Source organism: Python bivittatus, unplaced genomic scaffold, assembly GCF_059951505.1.
Source record: "Python bivittatus isolate LINGU-HERP-01145 unplaced genomic scaffold, Pbiv_v1 ctg000610_np1212, whole genome shotgun sequence".
Taxonomy (NCBI): domain Eukaryota; kingdom Metazoa; phylum Chordata; class Lepidosauria; order Squamata; family Pythonidae; genus Python; species Python bivittatus.
The window spans coordinates 55,221,082-55,247,619 of record NW_028277088.1 but is presented as its reverse complement, the minus strand read 5'-3'; the positions used below and the strand labels follow the sequence as shown (position 1 = coordinate 55,247,619).

The window sequence follows — 26,538 nt, the reverse complement described above, 5'->3', positions numbered from 1 at the left end:
TGAATACATTTAATTCAGCTGGTTCTTGATAAACAAATGATAGTTTTACCCCAACTTCCAGAGGGCTTATGGTAAATGAATTGGTCTGTAATTCACCAGATGTGTGTGTCTCTGCGTATGTATGTACACAAACACACACACACACACATACAAACCTATGTTTTAGAGAGGGTTACAATTTACAGACATAATTGTTTAGCCTGCAGGATTGGCCTATCCAATTCAGAAGAACTTAAGTAAGATTCTTCTTTTCTCAAAACAATTCTTCTGCATTCTTTCTGAGGAAAATATGGCACACGGACCAAAGTCTATCTTCTTGATGTTGTACTCCTGTAGGAGTGCCATTAGGATCTACTCTGCTTTGCTTGCTGCCAGTCCTGTTCCTCTGAGATGAAAAACTAGACAGGGACATTTTTTTCTGGCCAGGATGAGATAGGGAATAATGACTCCTCATTCCCTCTCTTGTGCACAGAGAGATAATATCAGGAAAGGTTTTCTGTTTCCTCCTGCTATGCTTGGTGCACAGCTATTGAAATAGGTCAAAAGCTTTGATATTTGAATCAAAGGGAAGCTTCTCTGGTGATTTAAAAAAAAACAAAACCTTAAAGCCTTCTTCAGGTATTGTCAATAGGATGTACACAATCAAACCTCCAAGTCCCCCAGAAGGTTGTAACTACACGTAGCTGAAAGTGATGACACCCTCCCTGCTGATCTTTGCCAACAATATGGGGAGGTGAAAGGTGATTAACCAGAGTTTGCCTTTCTAGTCCCCCTCAGTATGTTCTCTTTGGAACACCTGAATACAATTAAATGGTTTAAGATAAAGAATTATCTGTAACACAGTGACTTTCTTTGATTTGTGAACCACAGGAAAATAAATATAGCCAAGGAATTGGGAGTAGTAATCTTTCTGATCTGTCCAGATGCTGCAGGCTACCTTGTACTAAGGAATCCTTCTTAAGGAGATGCATCTACAAGTTCTGGGGGACTGGCTAAAGCTTCTTTTCACAAATACATTTGGATTACTGAAATATTTTCTTTTCTTCTTCTGTTCTACCAGATTCTGCCCAAATATTTCCAAATTTGTGTGTTTTTTAAAAACATTAGAAGCTGTTATGCAAAGATTAGGATAATAACCAAGATAAAAATAGATAATATTGCTCAATGGTTAGAGATAAGAGATAGTACATGTCTAATCACAATAGGCTATCAAGAATTATTTCTTGCCTCTAAAACATAGATTTTCAATGAATAATAAATATGATAATGATTCAGCTGGGATAATCACATTTCAATCCAGTAAGTCAAAATATGAACAAGTATTTTGCCTACATGTGCAACCTCTTTATTCTTCCTTATATGGTCTGAACAAATAAACCAGAAAGTGGTCAGCTAACCATAGTCTGTTTTGTCAGAACAGGAACTAATCATAGCTCCAAAAATAAGCCAGGATGTTAAATTAATAGCTAGTCAGGCTTTAATATTTTAACTTGCTGTAGGCTACTAGTCTTCATTTTCAAAGTTAGATAAACAACAAACTATGGCTTATTAAGGCCTCCCTCTTTTCTTTGCTCACACTCAGAGTTAGGAGACTGCATACATGGCAAAAAGGTTTTAATATCATACCAACACTGGAATACAGTTATCCAAACATAGCTAATATGGTCAATATTCAATGCAGTAAGTCACTGGATGTAGAAAAACACCGGAGGTACATTTGATCAGGGATTGGACTGGAGACATGAGGAATCCCTCATGGACTTTCAACAACCATCTACTTAAATGTCTCTTACATAATTTGTTTGTCTCATTTTAGAAGTTTAAACCCCCATGGTCTGTCTCTTAAACTGATCATCCACATGCTGATTTATTTTGGAACCCCTCCTTTTCCTATCATTTTCTAGGCTTGGTTATACCTCTTTTGATTCTTCTTCCATCATCTAAAAGTCATATGAAAGAAAGACCCTTTAATTTATCCTCATTTTCTGTAAATCCATATACTTAATTACCCATTTATCCCAGATGTATTGTGTGTCTTCTGCAGCTCAGCAAACATTAATAATGTAATGAATTAAAATTTTAATTCAAACAGTCAGCAAGCCATTATCAATCTAAATATCAACAGCCTGATTGCAACAAAGAAAAATGTTAATAAAATAAAGAAATATGTCTCATTATTAATACTTTCAAACCCAAATCACACATTTATGTAATCACTAAGAATCAAAGTAGTAACATAATATTAATGTTAGTTTCACATTGCTTGTGTGCCCCCCCCCCAAAAAAAATCCTTTGGATCTTCTTAGATGTTCAGTGTCAAAATTAAAGTTTTTTTAAAAAAAATTAAATTTGTTTTCCTTAGGGAAAGGAAGAAATATTTGAGAAATCTAGGAGTTAACAGATATTCACAGAATAACACGATAAAACGTATCTTCCAAAATAATCACTGTGTAAATAGGCTAAAAGAGTACTGAGTGTTTATTTTAATATTCAAGATCATGCAAAGGAGTTCAATTTACATATATTACTTAGTAGGAGGTAGTTTCATTCTTCATCTAGTTATCTTGCAGCCATCTAAGCTGGGGGCCATAATCATCTTGTGGTGAAATTAATTCTTAATGTTTTTATTGGTTCTGCTTGTCTTGAACCTAGCACTATTCTGATCAGTTTGCTTTATTTATAAGCTTGTGTGAAGCCTTTAAATTATTAACAACACATAACTTCATACTTACTCTTGTTTCGAATCAGCATCACAGTTGCAATTGTATTTGGAATCAGTACAGTTACGTTCAATACCACATGCACATTTCTGAATGCCCGGTCCAGAGCCGCCCCAGTAGTAGTGCTTTTCATTGGCACGTCCAGTCCACCAGGCATATGGATTGCCATCTGAAAGGACAAGGAATGGAAAATTAAATGTAGCAGAGCTTCCTGATGCTAAACAAGGATGCTTTTATTTTATCTCAGGAGTCACTAGGCTCTTCTTGAAAAGAAATGCATTGATCAAACATGACTAGATACTATGTTTCAACCAACGCGTGGAGAGTCATTAAAAAAAAGCATTGTATTTTAGATATACTGTACCCAAATCCTTATAATCTAATTGATACTTTGTTATCAGTGATTGCAGCAAGAGAAATATTGCAGATTCTTAAGCATTCCATAGTTAAGTGGTCATCATTATACTTGAAACAGGGAAACAAAAATCATGATTCTTGTGTGAGTGCCAAATATAGACTCCAGAGTGACTCAGCACCTAGAGTTTTTCCAGTCATAGGGCAACCATTTGTCAAGTGCAAGCTATGCAAATTGCAAGGTGTGTAAATATCTGTTTATGAAAAAGTTCAAGATGCATTTAAATTAGGAGTGTTCAATTTAAATAAACTAAAAGCCTAATTCTTCACCCAGCATTTGTTCTTCAAGCAACAATACTATAACATATTTTCATGGTTTTCTCCTGAATTAAGCACCAATACATCAATTCCATGTCCATCAAACTTCAAGAATGAAACAACTTTTTCGCATAAGTTCTCTAGCCTTTGCAAAGTGGGTATAGGTAAGCTGTGACCCTCTGGATGCTACTGACATACAACTTCGAGACTTCTTGACTAGGACTTCTAGGAATAAAATGAAGTAGGTAGGCAATGATTTCTCTTGAAGTTTACTGAAACAGTGATAAAACTGCCAAATCATATGACTGATATCCTTGTTAGGAGTAACACCAGGCACAGTAATTTCATTTATGCATATAGATATTTTTACATACATTTCAATAATTTAAATGCATATATTGTTATCCTGCGTAGTGTCTTCAGTCTCAATTCTCCATTCACAGATCTACATGGAGTGAAAAGCCATTTTAAATCAGTTGGTTTAAATCCATGCCTGCTCAAATAACATATATCTCCTTCCCCTTTGAAGACCTAGACATTTATTACATGACAAGCTGGATTTGAATGACATACTTTCCCATGCTTAAATGAACCACAGTTTATTCAACCCAATTTTCTAGGTTTGCAAAACACACTGAACCATAAACTACCCATGTGGGCTGGGATGGCACAATGTATAAAAGGTAGTTGGCTAGTTGTTCTGTGTGCTTTAGTGAACACAGCTGTCAGTTATTCATTTTCCAATTACTGGACTGTTGAAAAAATGCTCAGCCCTGCCTATGGTGATAAGGTGCAATCAGACAGATGATGAATTCACTCTATTTGACAGATGTGAATTCCTTCCCTGAAAAAGCCCAAAGGGACTCCTCAGTTAGAGACTTTAAGGACACTCACTTGCAAGGCAATCAAATGTTGTGACTTCTAATGGCAATTTTAATCCATCCTAAGGATTTTTATTGTAATTTGCTTTGTTCTGAATATGTGGATTTTTATGGCAGGTTTTTTTTTTTTTTGTATTTTATGAGACCACATAAAGATTTTAATTAAAAAATAATCTTTAAATAATCAACAATTTAACACAAAATTAGGCTCACTTAAATCCAATGGAAAATGTGAAGTCCTTGCTCCATATTTAATATCAACAGTGCTTTTGGTTTTTCCATCCGTCTGATTTAATTTTTTTGGCAGAACCCTATATTGCATTGCTTTTATGAGGGAGCAGTTCTGACAGTTGAGCAACCTGAAAACCTTAAATGGTAAGATGTCTTCTCATGCTGAAATATGCTGTTTAGGATTGTGCCCCAAGTTCTTCTTTTCTTCTGTGAGCATTCTATCTGGTTTAAGCTGCAATTCTATGAGCATTTAGCTGGGGAAAATCATGCTGAATGTCATGAGCTTTAGTTCCAAACATTTATTTTTATTTTTTTGCATATAATTGTATTAAGGATTTTGATTACAATAGTAAAAATTAATACAAACTAAGCTTAAAGAAAGAAAAAAAGAATAATAAGAATAAAAAGTATAAGAAAAAAAGTAAAGAGAAAAGAAAGAATATGATAAAGAAAATGAAAAGAAATATATAAAGAAGTTACTTCCAACCTTCATTACAACAACTATAGACAATTTAATAACTCTTCATACCTTATAAGGTTACAAACATGTATCTCTTCATCCTACATCCCATCCTTTATCTATAAGCAAATCCATAAAACATCAACTTTTCAATCCTGGTGTCAGTGAAAAGTCCATAAAGGGTTGCCAGAACTCTACAAGTAAATGTTTTAACCTTGATCAAATAAACCTACTTTATATTCCTTCCTTTTATTTCTAACAATCTTAATCTTTAATTCATTCAAATATTGTCATAGGATTTGATTTCTCTTCAATTCTTCTTTATCCAAATGCACAGACTTCTTCAAGGGTTTTGTAGATCCAATAAGAAAACATTTTCCAGGTCATTTTTTTTTTTTTGTCATTTGTATTTCTTCTTTAATTTTTAAAATTTAAGCCAGTTTCTTTTGTATATCCAATAAAGCATCCTTTTTAAAGTCATTCTCTTGGCATGTCATTTGTAGTTCTACTTTTGGTCCTTGCTCTGATTTGTCAGATAAAATTTGCTCCACATGTGTCATTCCTTCATTGACATCTTTTGGACATAATCTATCCATAGAATCAGGATCATTTTTGACACTGCTGATATTGCAGCTACAAATTTCTGGCTCCATTCTTGATCTCCTTTAATATTTCCAATGTTATGATGTTTTGTGTTATTTTGTAAGTGCCAGTTAATCGACACCAAAAGCTGGTTTGTATTTTTTTTTCTTCTACTTAGAATCTTTGGTCCCCTCTAGTGTCCAGTTTCTAAAATCATAAAGTTGCTTTCTTTGTTATGAACCAAGATAGCCAAAATAACTCTGGTTCCCACAAGAAACTATTTATTTTTTGTAGTTAATTCCAAAATCTTATAGTAAAAGTCAATATTCCAAATTTAACTGGACCCTTAATCCATTTATAACTTTCTTAGATCAAAATCTTAATTAGTTTTTTGCTGTTCATTTCAAATTCTTTAAGTTCTTAAGCTTGTAATTAATTTTTCTTTTATTCAGAATTGAAGCTAAATTCACCAAACCACTTTTCAAACCTGTTATTCCAAAGGTCTCTAATAGCTTTAAGATGGTTAACAGGCAATTTCTGAAAGTGATTAGAAAGTGAGGCTTATGAACTTAGTGTCTTTTAAAAGGCTCTGCTGTGGTTGTGAGCAAGATGGCTAATTCATTCATCTCCTGGTGCTCAAACCTGCAGAAGTCTGCTGTATTGTGATCTCCTTGTGAGAAGCAGCCATCTGGAACACATATGGGTGATCTCCTGTCCTCTTCTTATCCAGAGAGGTTCTGAAGAACCTGTCTACTCACTGGTTCTTTGGTCTTTGCTGTGGTTGATAGCTCTGCTTTCATGGAGACCTCTTCCATTCACCATACCTCCCCCGGAAGTCCACTTCTGCTACACATTTAGAACTTTTACATTTTCTAATACGAATACTGTAGTATGGTTGAATTAAAAACACATATAGATAAAAGTGACAAGTTGAGCTCTACACATGAACACACTGAGTTTTCTTGGCAACAGAATAGAAGTCTTTTGCCATTGCCGTCTTCTGATTGAGTTAACTTGTCTTATTTCCCTGTGATATTCTTCCCCTTGGCAGTTTACACCATGAACCGTTGGATGGTTTCTTCCAGAACCCTTTTTTAAAACAGCAAATCACAAAGAGGAAATTTGGAAAGATCCTGAATCTGGAAAGATCTCTCATTGTGGCACTGTTTTCAGCTGCAATAATTATTGAAGTGGGTGTAAATTGCTGAAAGCGCTTGAATCTGGTTTCTCCACACAGTAGGCCAGCATTTCTCAACCTTGGCAGCTTGAAGATATGTGGGCTTCAACTCCCAGAATTCCCCAGACAGCATGGTTTACTAGGGAATTCTGGGAACTGAAGTCCACACATCTTCAAGTTGCCAAGTTTGAGAAAAACTGCACTAGGGACTGAGCAGAGGTAGAGGAGCAGAACCAGTGAGATTCCATGCGTGAATCTGGCTGTTTAAATGCTTTCTGGATACTTTGCTAGCTAGCACATTTATTTATTCATTTATTGTAAGTGCTTTTAGGTCACTTAAACTCATTTGATTGAAGTGACATAAAAGCACTTATAATAAATGAGTGACTAAACAGCTTACAAAAGCTAAAGTAAGCAAGAAACCATACAAAAAGATCTATCTCAGAACAATTCAGTTCTTAATGAACCATAAGCAGTGCTCCCATATATCCCAGCTAAAGACATCATCAGCTTTCCAATCATCAAATGTTTGTCTAAGCAACCAACTTTCTAAAGGTTAACAATAAGGATGCTGATCTTATTTCTGAGGAAACTGGGTTCCACAGGAGGAGGGGATGGGCAGAGAATTCCAGTGTGAGAGTCCCTTCCCACTATACCTTGTAGGGGATGGGGAATCTTAGTATGTTGTCTTTACAGGTATGCCTCCAGCAGGCAGATTCTACTTGGCATGGGTAATTTTGCAGGTGCACAGATTCTGAGCCATGCAGGACTTAATAAGCTGTTAGAAGCACTTTAAATTGTACCTGAAAACACACTGGCAGCCAATGTAGCTCTTACAAGAATAGTGTTATGTGGCAATATGAGGACACTCCCAGTAGTAGATGGGCACCTGCGTTCTGTACCAGCTAAAGCATGTGAAATGGCAAGTGACATGTTTTATGTCAGCATAGGATGTTGACCAGTCTGCTGCTATTAAATCTGGATGCAGAATTTAACTTGAATTATTTTCTTTTTTACGTTGATATTTGTTTGTTCGTGGATATAGCATTTGTCTGTCTAGATGTTGGTGACTGTGGCTTTAGTTTAGTAACAGCTGAAGGGACACATTTCTACCCCTACAATATAATTGAACAGGATTATGGTAACAGGCACATGTATAAACCTTGTCCTCAGTGTCCTCCAACATTGTAGCATGCCTGTCATTCCATATTTGTGAATTCATCATGGTACTGATGAATTCCCCATCAAAAAGGGAGTCTGTTAAACATGCTTCTAGGGAATAAAAAACAGAAAATGGATACAGAACCTCTTTCAGATCTTTGTATTAAGTGCATCAAGTTTTAAATTACAACCAGGTGCACAGGGTCATTTGAGGAGAAAGAATTTATGTGTATGCCAAAATCCTTCATCCCACCTAGCTTGTAATTGTTTATAAGCAAGCCTGCGCAGGATTGTTATAAGCCTGGCCATGAAAGCATTTAAGGACTTAACATGGCAGTATTTTCAGACTTTGCCAGTGATGCCAAGTGTATATTTAACAGCTGCTTTAAATGGTCCATGGCCGTTCAGTTTCTAAAGCCGATCTGCTACATAGCTTAGCTTTACCACTTAGACAGTAGCATGAGAATACATGCTATAACCTCAATGTTTGTATTACGGTAAGAATTTCTTCTGAGTTTTTTGAGAGATACAGCTCCAAAAAATGCAGGGCTCATATATTATATTAAGCCATGATCTCTTTAACTGTGATTTATTAGCTTAGTTCATACAACGTACTAAACCATAAACTCAGGTATTTGGATTCACACAAGATGCTACCCCCCCCAACCTAAACCCAAAACAAAATGTGTTGGGCAAACCTAAAAAAATGAGTTGGTGGTGGTTCAAAACATATTTTGATTTAGCCTAATGCTTGATTCCAGTTTATTGAGAGAGATTGTATCACAGGCAGAACAGAGAAGGTAAGGAGGCTTGTGCTCATCTCTCTCTATGAATTCTAAAATGTGAAAATCAATCTTTTTAAGTGAATATCTTAGTGAAATTAAGGACCAATGAAATGGGTGAGTCAGGGAGCAATTAATTAGTTAAGTCCCAAAACCTCTTTTGAGGGCAGTGAAGTATAAGGAGGCAGCAAATAAGGGAGACAAAAGAGAGAAAGAGAACACTATTATTTGTGGGCTGCTGGAAGTAAATCAGCAGAAGTGTAAAGATAAAAAGCAGAAATGACTACTACTTGAAGGCCATTGAAAAGCAATATACAGTAGTTTGAGAACTGATAACATTCCACTACAGTAGCCTGGGCCAGAGTCATGATGTGGCCTCTGTTGTGATGTTGGAATTTGCCATAATCTGAATTAAGTTAAATAAGAGTCCATTCAAGCAACTGGCACTTGCATGAATGGCTTCATTAAAATAAGCAGCAAGTGTGGACCTAATTCATATCAGGACTCTGACATGATAGGACATCTTATGCTAAAAGTTCAAGACCAATCTTACATACATACATACATACATACATATGACAGTCTTGATATGAATTAGGCCTACACTTGCTGCTTATTTTAAAGACTGCCTACTAGATAGATAGATAGATAGATAGATAGATAGATAGATAGATAGATAGATAGATAGGAAGCTGGCATGATACAAAACAGACTGCCAGCTCTGGCATAAACTTCTAAAAATGCCTCATCATCCACATGAGTCGCACACCCATAGCAGATACAGTACCTTATTTAACAGTGTGTGCACCTGGCTAGAAAAGGACAATGGGTTGGTAGAGCACCTTCTGCAGAAGGAGGGTAAGATTCATTTGACAGTCTGATAAATCAATGCTTTGTAATCAGTCACATCTCCCCCATGGTAGCCATTTTGAATGGTTGCCCCACTAGCCCTTATTTTGCAAGAATGTTCACCTCGTATTGTCAACATTCCACATGTGCCTTCCAGGACAAAAAGGTCGGGGACCTTGGAATAGGAATTATCCAGTACCTGTGGCCAGATCACCTTTAAATGTGACAGTAAGGGAAGGACAAGTCAGACTAAAAACAGATAAATGTAATTATATAAATGTAAAAGTTCTAAATAAATATAATGTCTGGGAATGAAAATAGTTGAATGGAGCTGAGTATGTTCTTAGACAAACTGAACTTTGAGAAGGCAAGTGCAGAAGGAGAGGTAGTGTTCATGTATCTATGCACAGAATGTAATTAATCTGGTTCAGTAATTTAAATTTAATATAATGTTCTAGCAACCTTACTTAACTTACATCCATTTGTAGTTCAGGACCTGCTATCATACTTCTGACATCTTATCTGATGACATAGACTATATTGCTCAGGTTTGACTTCCACTTGTTTTGTCAATGAACCAGGATTCTATTGCCTACTGCTGCAGAATGAATTGCTCCTCATTGTCAAGGCTTCCTTTGCAAACATAGCTAATTACAGCTCCAGAAGGGAAGAAAAGTGCTTATATTTATCAAAAGAAATATTAGAAGTAGAAATGATTGAGGATGAAAGTAAATGATTAAATATCCAAAAGTAAAATTAGCGGTTAGATATAATGATGGTGGGCTGCAGGGGGATTTGTAATGACAGACATACTGTACTCCCAGATCTGTGATTGTTTTAAAATCTAACCAGAATAAGGTTTTAAACAATAGACAATATTCTGCAGTTTTGAAATATACAAGCTGTAGTGTTACAAATTTGCCTTTCTCAAGAATGATGTACTTTCTTCTTCTTGTGCCTCTTCCTGTTACAAGTCATCACGTCAATATGGAGCTCTAAATCACTTTTTATCAGGTACTGAGAGAAAAAAGATGCCCCTTTCCCTGTTAGCCTAGGTAACTGTGACCTTGATTCCCCTCCGTGTGTGTGACAAGGCACATTTTTATTTTGGTTTTATGATTATGTATGACATGATTAGCTCAGGCCTGAACAACTAGCAATCCACTAAGGTAAACGCAGCATGCCAGTCATATATTGTGGGCTGCCACATACTTGATAAGCATTTTTTTTTTAAGTCAGGAAGAAGTGAAAAGAGAAAGTTAAAAGACTCCACACTATAGGGATTGATACTCTTTTGGTGATTATATGCTACTCAATTTGGTTTGGGATGACAAAGTTGTAGGTAGGTTCATATCATTCTGAATACATTGTAAATGGTAGCATACACACTTTAACATGATTTTTTAAAAATAAATCCTACACTTGAGTGGGAACAATATTTTCAGATATTTTCTTGGGTTGTAGAAGAATCTTGAGTTCCTTGTTTATTTTAAGTACATGATACATATATTTTAGGATTTATTGCACAGTTTTATGCGTTTTGTTGCCTGTAAATAACAGGAAAGTGTGCCATTAATTTGTGATAGCACTGGTCAGAGAGGCTCCAAGGATTGCATGCATGCACAGATAAATAAGGAGGGCTTCAGGGAACACATGTGGCTCTGGGGCTACTGGCTGTCCATCCCTGCCTATTAGGCAGCCAGGGGCATTCTGGATTGCAGAATATTGGTATCAGTATATTGGTACTACAAGTTGAATACATTTGACTGAAGTAACTCATAGCCCAAGATGCACCAAGGCTGAGGAACCTATTATATATCAAAATAACTTTGAAGTCTAGGTACATGATATTCATCATACTGTACCTAAATCCATGTTTCCAGAAACTCTGTTTAGGATTTTGCACACTATTTGGAATGTGGCTAGAACTTCTCTCAATCATGCAAATCTGGAACAGTTTTCCAAAAAGGCAGACATTCTAACACTTGGACTGGAATCTGATAATTGCCAATATTCATGACATTCCTGCCCTCATCCACTGTAGATTTACAAGAATTTTTGCATGATTTTTCTGTTCAGATCATTGTTCTTTCTGTGTTGAGAACTGCACACTGAGAAAATGGACAAAGACTTCCCATAGATCATCCATGTCATAAAACTATTCTTGCTCGTATGATAAAATATGTCTCCTTGAGAACCATTTCATTTAATATGAAAACATTCCTATCAGAGTTAATGTAGTATGAACTAAGAACAGTCAATAACATATTTATTTCTGACATAATAGAAGAATGTATGGCTTTCATGGGACCATTTTGCATTCCAGTGAGCATTTAATAAAATCTATTATTTTAAAACACAGCTGCCTGAAAAGAAAGATTAATTTTAGCACTTTGTGCATATGTTTTGGAAAGATTTTCAGTGTGTCTGTGCAGGGTGCCATCAACAAATCAAAAGTTTGGTTACGCACCTGCAGAAACAATATTTTCAATATGACCTTTAGGTATTCTGAGGATTAAAGTCAACTTTAGTTCTGGAAGCTCTTCAATCTTGCATAGAGTTGGGTTGTCTTAATCCCATGATACTCAATTAGATTTTAAATAGTGTAAGTAAGAATGAGACTTTCAGAATCTCATACAGTTTTGTAGATACTTCTCCTGTTACTAGGGCTCCCACATTTCAGAGTGGATCTTTTCAAGTTCTTTTTTTGCTGGTGCAATGAATTAGCTGCATTTCCCTTCCTCTCATGGAGGAAAAGACAACAAACGTCTCCATTACTGATTCTCTGTGCAGAGACATTAGCTTACACAATGGACAATGTAAACGCCAAAAGTAACTTGATTTACACTAACTCCTGAGCCATGGTTTGCTTAATCATGGCTTTTTAAATAAACAGTTATTGGGTGAACACAAACATAAAACAAGCTTAATATACTACAGTGGTTCACAAAACATGCTATATGTAGAGTTATCTTCAGTATTTGATGTAAGATAAATGTGATTGATGAGTTAGATTTATTTTTAAAGATAAATTAACTCCAAGTTTTAATTTCACTTTATTCTTTTTATTCCATCATATGTGAATTAATCAATTAACTTTCTTTGCCAGAGGCACTGTTTGACACTGTTACTACATGTTGTAATTGCCAACTGAGAAGGGTGGATTTTGCTTTCTACACTTTCAAGCCTTATCACTGGGCATTTATTTTAGTTTCAGTTACTGACTGGAATAGGGAAATTAGAAATTCAGAGACTTCTTGGATTTAATTTGAAAGTGCTGAAATCTTGACTAATATCAGTATCCTTGTTTCTTTGAGGATCAGTTTTAATATATAGTATGGTGTGAGGTATAGTTTTTTGTTTTACTCCCAAAGTGTTGTTCAATCCTAGAATATGAATAGCTGGTCAATCTATTTGGGGGGAGGTGTTCTTTTTTGGTAAATTGGACTTTTCATAAGTCAATAACTTATGAATGTATTAATTTTGTTCCAATAAAATAGTGTTTTTTTAATTCCATAGGAATTAAGTTTGATTTACCTCTGTGTGCTTCTTAATAGTTTATTCAATTTATACATTTCATATTACAATAGTTTTTTGGGGGGGGTGCTGATACCATTTCTGCTTCTGAACTTCTATATTTGTTAAGGGTCTTGTAAGAATTAACTGTTCTGCTAGTCAAGTAATTTTATAATAAATTGGAACTATGTATATGAAACTGTAATTATTTGATGTGATCAACTGGAATAATGAGCCTTAACGTCCTGTTCTTCTAAATCAGCAGAAGGTTGCTTTTGGAAAATGTGGAACTTGATTATTTTATCATAAAGTGAGGTTAAGATTCTGCCAAATATTGTTTCAACCTCCAAAAATATTTAGTAAGGATCGATTACAATTGCTTTCGGTAGGAGAAGCAGTTCAGAACATTAATTCATTAGGTTTGGGGTTGGCCTACTTCTATTATAGTTTGTGATGAATTTACAGATTATCAACATGATTTGTTATCAGCATTTGCCACAGATCCATCTATTCTCCTTGGGATAACCTCATTATTTGGAATCTGTCAGGACATCAAGAACTGTGGGAGTCTTCATTTAGCTGGGAGAGGGCTAACCCAAAAAGAAAATATTGTTATACATCCTTGGAAGGGAAAAAAAAATAAAAATAAAAATCTATACTTGATTAGCAGCAGTGGATTGCTGATATGTATCTGAGAATGCTTAAGTAAGTACAGTCCATTCTCATTATTCATGGAATTCCATATTTGCCAATTCACCTACTGGCTAAAATTTATTTGTAACTACAAAATCAATACTTGCAGTGCTTTCACAGTCATTTGCAGGCATGTAAAGGAGTGAAAAATTTGAGTTGCCTGATGTGCACATTTCCATTTAAGGTTTCAGTATTCACTAATTTAGTTTTTGTGGTGACTTTATAGAACGTAACTACCATGAATTATGAGAATTGCTGTATGTGTGTACATGTGTGTTGGATGGAGAAGACAGGAAGATTTTTTTTTCAAGCAATTTGATCAATATTTTTGGAATTGTTTTGTTTATGATATAAACTTCCAGGCTTACCATATAGTATTATTGCAATATATATTAATCAACATATATTGCAGATGCATGTATTAATTGCTTAGAGTTTATTATAGTCAAAGACCAACATGTTGAAAAGAATAAGCATATCCAATGATGTATAAGTGTATACATTAACAATATAATCATAGGAGATATAAAAATGTGCAAATAGGTACTAAACAAAATTTTCCCATGGTGCAATAAATCTGAACCATATAATCACATCAAGTGGTAGCAGGATAACAAAACTACAGATTATAATCAATTAAGTAAAGTTCCCATATTTCCTTTTAGTCTAATCTTACCAGCCTTCGGGCTAAGATCATATGTGGCATTAGGGATGTGCAGAGTATTTGAAGGGAGCTATTTTATGTGCATGGACTGTGATGGGCTGAGTCTTCTGGAAGATGCAACTGCTTTAATATTTAGAAGAGAGATGCTTCATAAAGCAGTGTGCTTTGCAAAAGACACTTTGAAAGCTTTGCCTGGCCTAATACATGTTAATTTTTGTCTAATAATCTCAACAAAAATATTACTTAGAATAGTACATGGATGGATGAATTATGAGCACCAGCTAAATGGCATTAATAGCATTTTTGTTTTGTTTTATAAGAAATAAGGACATTGGGAATGCAGTGAACAAAATGGTGTGTTCTAATATAGGCAATAAATAAATAGTAGCTTTCTCCCATACTACAGCTCCTAATAGCTTATGAAAGGCCAGAGGAATTTATCTTGTTTCTTCTAGTCTTGTTCCTGACTCTATTTTCCTTCCTATTAGATCAAGCAAAGAAACAGTCAGCAAATGGAAACTACTTAGAAAGCCTGAAAGACATTAAATATGGATTTAACATAGGTTTAGTAGACAACCATGTACACATAACTATGCAAAAATGTCCCTGTTTTTCAGGGCTGATTTCCTTCTTTACCCTAAGTGCTCCATAAAAATTCATACCACACACACCACAGTTGTGAATGGAGTGAGTCCTTTAAAACTTTAATAGGTAACTTTAAATAGGTTAGGTACGTTTCCCCATTACTTTAAAGTATTTCTTCATATGCACTATTTAAACACTTAATCCTGCTGTATGCATAAGTGGTGATGATTTCACAAGAGAATGCTTACTTACAGCAGGCAAACAAGCTTTTGTGGAGTCCTTGGGTTTCTCTGAGCTTGGTTCTTTTCTTGCAAACGTTTCATTACCCGGCTAGGTAACATCTTCAGTGCTAAAATGGGATGAGGTTTGCTCTCTATTTATATGCTGTGGCCTGCTTTGCCAGTGCTGGTGGGGGTGGGGGTTCTGTTTTGCTCTTCTGGTAGTTCCTTGATTAGCATATGTTGACTGCTTGATTGTGTGCCTGGTGGTGACCTTTCTTATCTGGGTGATGATTGCTGGAGGTGATTGCTGGTGATTGAACGCTGGTGAAGCGATTTTCTGGTCTTTTGTCTCTTTTGAATAGTATGTAGATGCTGTTTATCTCTATGTGTCTGTTAATTGCTGCCTAGTCTGAATATCAGGCTTCCAAGAATTCTCTTGCAACAAGCTTTTTTATTGCTATCTTGCCAGAGAATATAACTAAAATAACTAACAATGCATCTGAAAAGCCAAGCCAAGCCAAGCCTAAACTGTAGGAGTTTCTCACCTATAACAGGAAGTTCTAATCTTGACTGGTTCAAGAATCAACTAATCATTTTTGCGGGGGGGGGGGGGTGTTGCGTGGTGGTGGTTGTGGGTCAGGGTTACATAATTCAGGGCTGGGGGATACATTTTTGATTCTGAGCAGGGGAAACATGCCACCAGTGGATGGGCCTGCAGCCCTATGTGCCATCTCCTTAACATCTTTTTAACTCAGGTGTGTTTTTCCTGACCCTGTGCAGCTATTGTACAAGCCCAGGAAAGGAACATTCCTTTCATTTCAGGAACAGTTAACAGGTATACTGAGCGAGCACATGTAGAATCTGAAGCATCTTTGGATTTAATATTGCACACATCTTTTCAGCTCTTTTACCGTGATTAGTAACTAAAATAGCCTCCAGTGATGTCAACAGCCTTTAAAAAAAAATGAGGGAGCTTCAGTAGTATTCAGGAGGAAGTTAGCCTTTAGCTCCTCATCAGCAAACTCCCTCCACCCCCCAAATTGCCTTTCCTGGGACAATGAGGCTTTAAATCAGCATCCATTTAGAGCAATGAAGTCTGCATTTAAGACATGTGAATTTGGGGACAAGATTTTAATCTGTGTCAAATGCTGATTAGAGTTTAGCTTTTCTTTTTCTTTTTCCAGACCTGAGGGGAGAGATCCTTGGAGGAACTTTGCAAACCGGTATCTGTGGACTGGTATTTAATATAGGTTAGGCACGATATTAAGGATTGTGGCCTTGAAAAAAATGCAAAGAACCTTTCCGAAGTTCCTCTGCATTTTCAGAAGGAACACTAGCACCAGCTGTAACATTTTTATAAAGCGACTATGGTTTCTGTTCTTAGAAACAATTCTCATATTTAAATGGAGAATATATTGCCGTATCATAAACACAAAAAGACAATTTTAAGAAAAATCCTAGCTGAGAGAAAGTACTAGACTAGGTAAGTCAGTGTACCCACAGATCTTAATGTGACTGCAAGGCTACTTTAAAAAAATAGCAATATTTATATTCACGCTATGCATGAATTGAGTAAATGGATTTAATGTGCTTTAATTTTTTTTAATGGAAAGCAATTGTTGAATAATATGAAGTAGCTGAAAAATTTGGATGACCACAAGATGGCAGCAAAGAGATAATTTGGGAGCCCTGAAAAACTTGGAATGGGCTAAGGGCAGGGTTTATGAAATCTCCTTTCTGAAGTTGCCTAATACAAACTTCTTATAGAATATAAATAGCAGGTTTGGAGAGATTATTTTTCTTGGAACTCTGCCAGGGAGACCATTAACCATCCTGTCCCCACCTTCTGCAGTTCCTAGGCTACTTAGGGTGGCCAACAGTTGCAATTTATATGACTAATACATGCACATTTACCTGTCCAAATATACAGCAGAAGCATATGTCGGCATATGGAGTAATAATTTTTTAGAAGTTAGAAATTTATTTGCAACTTTGATATCATTATTTCCATGGAATGCTGTAAGGATTTATGCTTTCTCTGTTTTGGAAGCAAATCTGGTATCCTTGCTTAGTTCTGTAGCTGTGCCTACTTTGAAAATGATTCAGAAGTCCTGCAGACTTCATTCAAGTGCAATGCAATATGTCCCTGATAGTCATTAAGGAAGCCTGAATTTTTCAGGTTTTTGCTTGTGACAGCTTTAAGGAGTCAACTTATTAAAGTTAATGTCACTTTTTAAAAAGCCACAACTTTTCTTCAAGCTCAGTTGAATGAATGAATGAATGAATGAATGAATGAATGAATGAATGAATGAATAGAAGAGAGGTATTGCACTCACACCCATCCAAAATAAAAAATCACTTCTCCCCCAATAATTGTTGAAGCCCATGCAGCTTTTTAAAACAATGCCAGTAGAATCAGTTTCTGAACCATGAATGAATGAAGGAAACCATAAATTCACACATGTGAAGTTCTCTCTTAGCTGTGCAGCAAAAATGACTATATCTGAAACAAATAAACCAATAAAGATTGATGCTGGGATATATCATTGCAATTTAAAACTTGCTTCAAGCTAGGTTTGAAGCTCAGAAGGGAAAGTGAGAGCTATTTTATTATTTCAGAAATTCCTTTCTACCTTTACCTGATCTTATCATCTGTTAGAGAACTTGTGGTCCAACCCTCTTGTGAAACTGGTTACCAATTATACTTCAGGCAACTTTATTCTTGCTATTCAATTCCACAAAACCCATGTATGGCTGGCAAGATCAGAAGCCTATGGATCTGGTCAAGTTAGACTATGTTCTCTAAAACACTGTGTTTTGGATTTCTTGTCAGACTTGATACAAACTGGCTATAAAGAACAGTACTTTTAGCAGGCATACTTTTCTTATGATATAGTATCACAACATGACAAACTGTGCCTGCTGAAATGTCTTCTTTATAGATTTTAAAATTAACCAATACAGCTTGATATTCTAAAAGTTCAGACCACTAAAAGTCTACAAAAGTGAAAAATCCTGTTGTCCTGTTTCACTAGAAGTCCCTTGACTCCTTGTAATGCTAAGTGAAAATGCCTATTAGGTGAAGGTAATTTTGCAAGTGAGGTATACAGTTAATTGCAATGCCACTTGATTTTCCATAAATGCTTGCAAATAAAATTAATTGCTAAACTGATTTTCCCCAAACATAAAGAAGACAACTGTTTACTTTGTAATACTTAAGGTATTTTTTTAAAAAAAAACAAAGAGTCCTCCTAGGATGGGGTTGAGTAGATCCCTTTATTAAGTAACACATGCAATTGTTATATTAACAGACCTAATCCTTATACCTTTAACTTCTTGTGAGATAACTCTCTTGCTCAGTATCTTGCAGACAGAGGATAATAATAGAAGTGCCTGCAATATATTTATTATCAAGCAAGAAAGAAACATGAAGTAAATAAAATGAATTTTAATCATAGAAAAATCAGCTAATATAGTACTAGAAATACATATAGTGGCATAACCTAGATACATGTTCTGAATAGCTGCCACATTCAAGGCTGATTCAAATATGTGGAAAAAATGAAATTCCTATATTCTTTTCTGTTTGTGACTTTGCATGCTCTCTCCACTATACTGAACAGTTCTATCAACTACCCTCATATCTGCTCGAGTGGTTTGGAGATTTACAACCATTCACTCAGTAGTATCACCAAAGCAAATTTTGGAGACAGACGTCTACTCTGAGCTGGCTTACACTTTTGAAACGTGTATTGTGATTCTATTTTTATCTTTCCTTCCTAACAGATTGCTTCTTTTCCTGGCAAGAAAAAAGATGGAGCAAGCGATGGGAAGATATGGAAAGGTTACAAGTAGAACAGTGTTGTCCAGACTTGGCCACTTTAAGCTGGCTGGGGAATTCTGGGAGTTGAAGTCCACTCATCTTAAAGTGGCCAAGTTTGGACAACACTGAAGTAGAAGGTTGCTATATCTGGACCTCTATAATACTCTGCACAACAATAACAGCCTTGCCTAGCAACATCCAGATATTCAGCTCTAAGCAGCTAGTGCTATGCACAAGCATGATATGCCATCACTTAATCTGAAAAATAAGTATCTTATTGGGGAATCAGTGTAATTCTTATGCATTTGGCAGAACTGCCTTTTCACACCTTTGTAATAGTCCGGCTATTTGATGCCATATGTAAATTTCATTTAAAAGTTTAGAAATTAGCACTGAACAATGTTTGTATCTTGCATAAGTGAGTCCTAATATTCTTCCTTCTCTCTTCATAGATGGCATGGAAATACAAATGTAGAAAACCTATCTTCCAAATGTGTAGGACAAGTGCAGTAGACCACGGACAGTTAAATTATGGATCCATTGTATGCCCTCCTAACAGGAAGGAGCTGTGATTCCTAACCTTTTCCTTTATGTGGACCACTACAACCTCATAATCTTCCAAGACTTTACAGTGTGAGAACTGCAGGCACCATGGTGCATGTAAGTATAGCAGATCATGACCCTACCTTTAAATAAAGTTAATTACATTACCAAATCTCATGAGATTTTGATATTCCAGCCTGAAAGCTTGCATCGTCTTGGGTGAAAAAAACAAAATATTGCCTTTGGTTATCTCCCAAGATTTTGGCCAATTTTTAAAAATTGTATCTGGATGTTAAGCTTTCATTTTAATTAATGACGTACTGAGGATTATTTTCATATACCAAAGCAAGATGTAGCTCTGAAGTTTATTTTTACATGCCAAAGAAATAGAGGTGTATTTCTATGGCACTTTTCATTTTCTAGTTTTCAGTTTCAAAAGTGTGTTGGGGGAAGTATAATCTCTGTAATATACAGCATCTAAAAGACACTTCACAGACATCTAGAGAAAAATAAAACAGTAGATGCAAAATATGATCTTGGTCCTCAGACATTTGATTAAAATGCCCTTTCACAGATGTAAACAACCTTTCTGTTAGTTTCCTGAATAAGATTATTGCATGGATGGATTGCTACATTTTCATTACAAGGACCATGTCTACCCATGTTCAATTTCCCTAGTCCCACTCTGACAAGCAACACAATAAAACAGACCTATTTATTTCCAGAATTAGTAAGCTGTGAAAAAGCAGCAAGAATGAAATCTGTACACGTCAGGTGTCCAATTGTAGGTGGTGGGGGGTGGGGGGGTATTCTTGACAGCTTCATTAGGCTGTCAGGAAGATTCACTTTTAGACCCTGAATCTAAAAAACCACTGCAGTGTGGACAATTCCTTTCCAGCTACACTAAATCGGGCTGGCTTTTTAACAATCTTCACTGTTATTATCCGAAACACAGCCCTGATATTGGAATGAAAGTATTCTGTGGTCTAGTGGCATGTTGGATGCAGAAGAAGGTCAAATTAGCTGGCCCATTGACTTGCCAGAAAATATTGAACATATAATCACATCTTAGTTCCAAAACTAGTGCACCCCATTGGTTTGCAGGGAAGGTGGAAAAGGTTAGGCAAAATTGCCAGGATGCAGGATCTGCTAAGATAGGTAGGTATGTAAGCGGAAGTACAGATTTTATGAAAAAATAAAAAAAACATACTAGTCCTGCTGGCTTCAAGTTATAGATTAAGTAGCTTCACCAAAAAGGTCAGGCAATAAAGAGAGAAGAATGGAGGAAAGGAAACTAATTTGAGAGGTGGCAGAGGGAGAACTAACTCAGAAACAAAAAATCCAGTAGCTCCACGCCTCATTGATGCTGCCAGCTCTGAAGTGAGTCTGACTGAACATGAGTAAGAGTCAATGTTAGGGATTTCATCAGTAGGAGACTGCAAAATGTATTCAGTAATTCATTTACTCTAAGCTACTATAGGTCTTGGAGCAACAAAATCACCTTATTGCCTTCCAATACAAAAAGAAAAGAAAAGAAAAAATTCTAGTCTCCCAATCAAGTTTCTAAACATATATGCATTAATCTAGTAATTTGCAAAACAAATCTCAACAGTTGCTATAAAGGGATAGCAGTAAAGTTGCCAAACCATCATTACACTATTTATTTAAAAGCCTCTTGCTAGTTGTGATATTGAAAGGGTAATAGGCTGACAATTTTGTAACCAGAGACTTTCCCCAATAACTGAATATTCCTGCAGTGGCTCAAGTACAGGAAAGCAGGGGATATATTCTAAATTATTGGCACCTCTCTATGCCATCTACCTGGCAATCACTTGTTGGGAATGGTGTGGGGAATAAGCATCTTTGTTCTCTGTTTACTAAAGAAAGTGAGAAACAGAAAACTCTTGTCCTTCCTCCTTTCACATAGGATATTGCACACAGTAACAATCACAAGGATCTGCAAACAGTACAGACCTTGCTACATTTTAAAGTTGATTAATAGAATTGCCTACATTTGTATGAACATATGCAAAAGAAATATATGACCTGAGCATTGCTGTGATGGCTGTCAAGCTGCCTTTCCCCCTTTAAGGACCTGCTTCAAGCCATCAAATCATCTTTTTTTCCATAAGGAGCTGGGAAGCAAATGCTACCTCAGCTGATGCCTGGGAGCTAGAGTGAGGTTAGAGTTCTTATCAATGGGAAAACAGATTGTCTGCAAGCACCGCAGAGTTTCAGTGGAACAAATGGAAAGTTAGCTTTGTGCATGCATGTGTGAGAGATTTTGGCTGTATCACAGCTGGGCCCAAACTAAATCAGTTCAACTTCTGAAAAACAAACAACAGTTTGAACCTACTCTGGAGCAGGGCAAAGGGCCAATGTGGATGTGCTCCAGTATTGAGTGTGGGTCACTTTGCATGCAAAACATGTGCTTTACCACGGAGCTGTCACTCTTCCACTACATTCCATATATAACCTGGAAACCAGTTGATTTCAATGGGATTTACTTCTATAGAACAAAAAGGAAGGTTAAATACCCCCAATGTAACAGTGTGCAAATAAACTGGTCCAGCAAAGCATTCCACATTTCCTAAATTAGGTTAAATTAGTATTTGCCAAATGTAGGCACAGCAGGAAAGCATTTAGAGCAGAAAACTGGCAAAATTTCAATTATTTCTTATTTGTCTGTGTGACTAGAGACAGAATAGATGTGAAATGGTAATTGAGTCTTGAGTAATACAGAAGACAGTGAAGATCCAGGTCTCACAATTTCTTACGTACAATTGTCAGTCCTTACCATGCATTTGAGTTGTGAGCAAACAGCTGGTTGTTAATTCTTACCTTAGTAAAAAGAGAACAGCAGAGAAGCCTTGCCATTCCTAATCTTACAGGCCTTGTTTTTGGGTGCCCTTTGAGAATGTCAGGCTGAGTTGTTGACCTGTGTGAGATGAGATTGGGAGAAAGACCTTTGGAGATCTCAGAAAGAGATCTCCCAAAGAAAGTTTATTTAAGGTTTAGTCAGGACATATGACTATTTTATGACCTGAAACTGACCCCAAAGTATCTGGGTTGGGTTCTCCAGGGACTTCTCAAATAATTCCTATGCATATTCAAATAGTGTGGCACCTCTTTCTAGAAATGTCAAAGAATTTTGTTATAAATTCAGCCCTCAGCTGTGAGTGTACTGCTCTCACCAGACCAGTCTGCTAAAATTAGCCTTTCCCTGACCAAAATCCACATAAAAAGAAGCCTAAAAGCAGATCCATTACTGAAAGATATAAGCATACAATAATTAGGTTTAAAAAGAAAACTGTGGAGTTCTTGGGGTTCTCTGAGCTTGGTTGTTTTCTTGCAAATGTTTCGTTACCCAGCTAGGTAACATCTTCAATGCTCTCTGTTTATATACAGTGGCTTGCCCTGCTGGTGTTGGGGTGTGTGTGTGTGTTTGGGTGTTTCTTGGAAGTTCCTTGATTAGGCTATTGTTTACTGCTTGATTGTTTGTCTGGTGTTAATCTTGGTGTTAATCTCTGCTTCCCCTTCATGGATCACTGCCTTGTCGTGGCGAAGGGGCTTGCGTAACTCAGTGAAGCCATGAGCTATACCGTGCAGGGCCACCCAAGACGGACAGGTCATGACAGAGAGTTCTGACAAAATGTGGTCCACTGGAGAAGGAAATGGCAACCCACTCCAGTATCCTTGCCAAGAAAACCCCATGGACAATGTTAAAAGGCTAAAAGATATGACGCCGGAAGATGAGCCCCTCAGGTCGGAAGGTGTCCAATATGCTACTGGGGAAGAGCGGAGGGCAATTCCAAGTAGCTCCAGAAAGAGTGAAGCGGCTGGGCCAAAGCCGAAAGGACGTTCAGCTGTGGATGTATCTGGAAGCGAAAAGAAGGTCCGATGCTGCAAAGAACAATATTGTATAGGTACCTGGAATGTAAGATCTATGAACCAAGGCAAGCTGGATGTGGTCAAGCATGAGATGACAAGACTGAACATCGACATCTTGGGAATCAGCGAACTGAAATGGACGGGAATGGGTGAATTTAATTCGGGTGACCATTATATCTACTACTGTGGGCAAGAAACCCTTAGAAGAAATGGAGTTGCAATCATAGTCAATAAGAGAGTCAGAAAAGCAGTAATGGGGTACAACCTCAAAAACGACAGAATGATCTCAGTGCGTATCCAAGGCAAACCATTTAATATCACAGTCATCCAAGTCTATGCCCCAACCACTGATGCTGAAGAAGCTGAGGTTGACCGCTTCTATGAAGACCTACAACATCTTCTAGAACTAGCACCAAAAAAAGATGTCCTTTTCATCATAGGGGATTGGAATGCTAAAGTAGGAAGTCAAGGAGTAATCGGAATAACAGGCAAGTTTGGCCTTGGAGTACAAAATGAAGCAGGGCAAAGGCTAATAGAGTTCTGTCAAGAGAACAAGCTAGTCATAGCAAACACTCTTTTCCAACAACACAAGAGACGACTCTACACATGGACATCACCAGATGGTCAATACCGAAACCAGATTGATTACATACTTTGCAGCCAAAGATGGAGAAGCTCTATACAGACAGCAAAAACAAGACCAGGAGCTGACTGTGGCTCAGATCATGAGCTTCTTACTGCAAAATTTAGGCTTAAATTGAAGAATGTAGGGAAAACCACTAGACCACTCAGGTATGACTTAGATCATATTCCTTGTGAGTACACAGTGAAGGTGATGAATAGATTTAGAGGATTAGATTTGGTAGACAGAGTGCCTGAAGAACTATGGACGGAGGTCCATAACATTGTACAGGAGGCAGCAACTAAAACCATCCCAAAGAAAAAGAAATGCAAGAAAGCAAAATGGCTGTCTGATGAGGCTTTACAAATAGCTGTGGAAAGAAGGAATGCGAAAAGCAAGGGTGAAAGGGAAAGATATAAGCAACTGAATGCAGATTTCCAGAGAATAGCAAGGAGAGATAAGAAAGCCTTCTTAAATGAACAATGCAAAGAAATTGAGGAAAACAATAGAATGGGGAAGACTAGAGATCTCTTCAAGAAAATTGGAGATATGAAAGGAACGTTTAGTGCAAAGATGGGCATGATAAAGGACAAAAAAGGCAGGGACCTAACAGAAGCAGAAGAGATTAAGAAGAGGTGGCAAGAATACACAGAAGAACTATACAAGAAAGATCTTAATGTCCCTGATGTCCACGCTGGTGTGATCGCTGACCTTGAGCCAGACATCCTAGAGAGTGAAGTCAAGTGGGCCTTAGGAAGCATTGCTAACAACAAAGCTAGTGGAGATGACAGTATTCCAGCTGAGTTATTTAAAATACTAAAAGACGATGGTGTTAAAGTGCTGCACTCAATATGCCAGCAAGTTTGGAAAACGCAACAGTGGCCACGGGATTGGAAAAGGTCAGTTTACGTTCCAATTCCAAAGAAGGGCAATGCCAAAGAATGCTCAAACTATCGCACAATTGCACTCATTTCACATGCTAGCAAGGTTATGCTCAAAATCCTACAAGCTAGGCTTCAGCAATACATGAACCGAGAACTACCGGATGTACAAGCTGGGTTTCGAAGAGGCAGAGGAACTAGAGATCAAATCGCCAACATTCGCTGGATCATGGAGAAAGCACGAGAGTTCCAGAAAAATATCTACTTCTGCTTCATTGACTATGCAAAAGCTTTTGATTGTGTGGATCACAACAAACTGTGGCAAATTCTTAAAGAGATGGGAGTACCAGACCACCTTACCTGTCTCCTGAGAAATCTGTATGCAGGCCAAGAAGCAACAGTTAGAACCAGTCACGGAACAACCGATTGGTTCAAAATAGGGAAAGGTGTACGACAAGGCTGTATACTGTCACCCTGCTTATTTAACCTATATGCAGAGTACATCATGAGAAATGCCAGGCTGGAAGAATCACAAGCCGGAATTAAGATTGCAGGGAGAATCATCAACAACCTCAGATATGCAGACGATACCACCCTAATGGCAGAAAGTGAAGAAGAACTAAAGAGCCTCTTGATGAGGGTGAAAGAGGAGAGTGCGAAAGCTGGTTTGAAACTCAACATTAAAAAAACTAAGATCATGGCATCTGGACCCATCAATTCCTGGCAAATAGAAGGGGTAGAAATGGAAGCAGTAACAGACTTCATTTATTTGGGCTCCAAGATCACCGCAGATGGAGACTGCAGCCATGAAATTAAAAGACGCTTGCTCCTTGGGAGGAAAGCTATGGCAAGCCTAGATAGCATATTAAAAAGCAGAGACGTCACCTTGCCGACAAAGATCCGCATAGTCAAAGCTATGGTTTTTCCAGTAGTAATGTATGGCTGTGAGAGCTGGACCATAAAGAAGGCGGAGCGCCGAAGAATTGATGCCTTTGAACTGTGGTGCTGGAGAAGACTCTTGAGAGTCCCCTGGACTGCTAGGAGGTCAAACCAGTCAATCTTAAAGGAAATCAACCCTGATTGCTCATTGGAAGGATCGATAATGAAGCTCAAGCTCAGATACTTTGGTCACCTAATGCGAAGAGAGGACTCTTTGGAAAAGACCCTGATGCTGGGAAAGATTGAAGGCAAAAGGAGAAGAGGACGGCAGAGGATGAGATGGTTAGATAGCATCACTGAAGCAATGAGCATGAAACTGAGCAAACTCAGGGAGGCAGTGAAGGACCGGAAGGCCTGGCGCAGTATGGTTCATGGGGTCACGGAGAGTCGGACACGACTTAACGACTAAACAACAACAACAAATCTCTGCTTATCTGGGTGATGCTTGCTGGTGATGAGATGTTCTGGTCTTTTGTTTCCTTTTTATTGTCTCTTTCCAATAATGTGTACGTGTTGTTTATCTTTATGTGCCTGTTGATGGCTGACTTGTCTGAATACCAAGCTTCCAGGAATTCCCTCACAATTTTGGATTTAATTTGGTCTAAGGCAGCATCTTAAACACTATAAAAGATTCTTGGGCAATTT

General features: G+C 37.2%; 1 protein-coding gene across 2 annotated transcripts in view; it reads right to left on the bottom strand.

The window, feature by feature from the left end:
* CNTNAP2 (contactin associated protein 2) overlaps positions 1 to 26,538 on the bottom strand; it is a 1,202,163-nt gene that overhangs the window by 177,706 nt on the left and 997,919 nt on the right. For both annotated transcript variants that reach the window (XM_088150062.1, XM_088150063.1), the window contains exon 14: positions 2,733 to 2,889. In XM_088150062.1, coding sequence (XP_088006188.1) covers positions 2,733 to 2,889 — 157 coding nt within the window. The remainder of the gene's footprint in view (positions 1 to 2,732; positions 2,890 to 26,538) is intronic.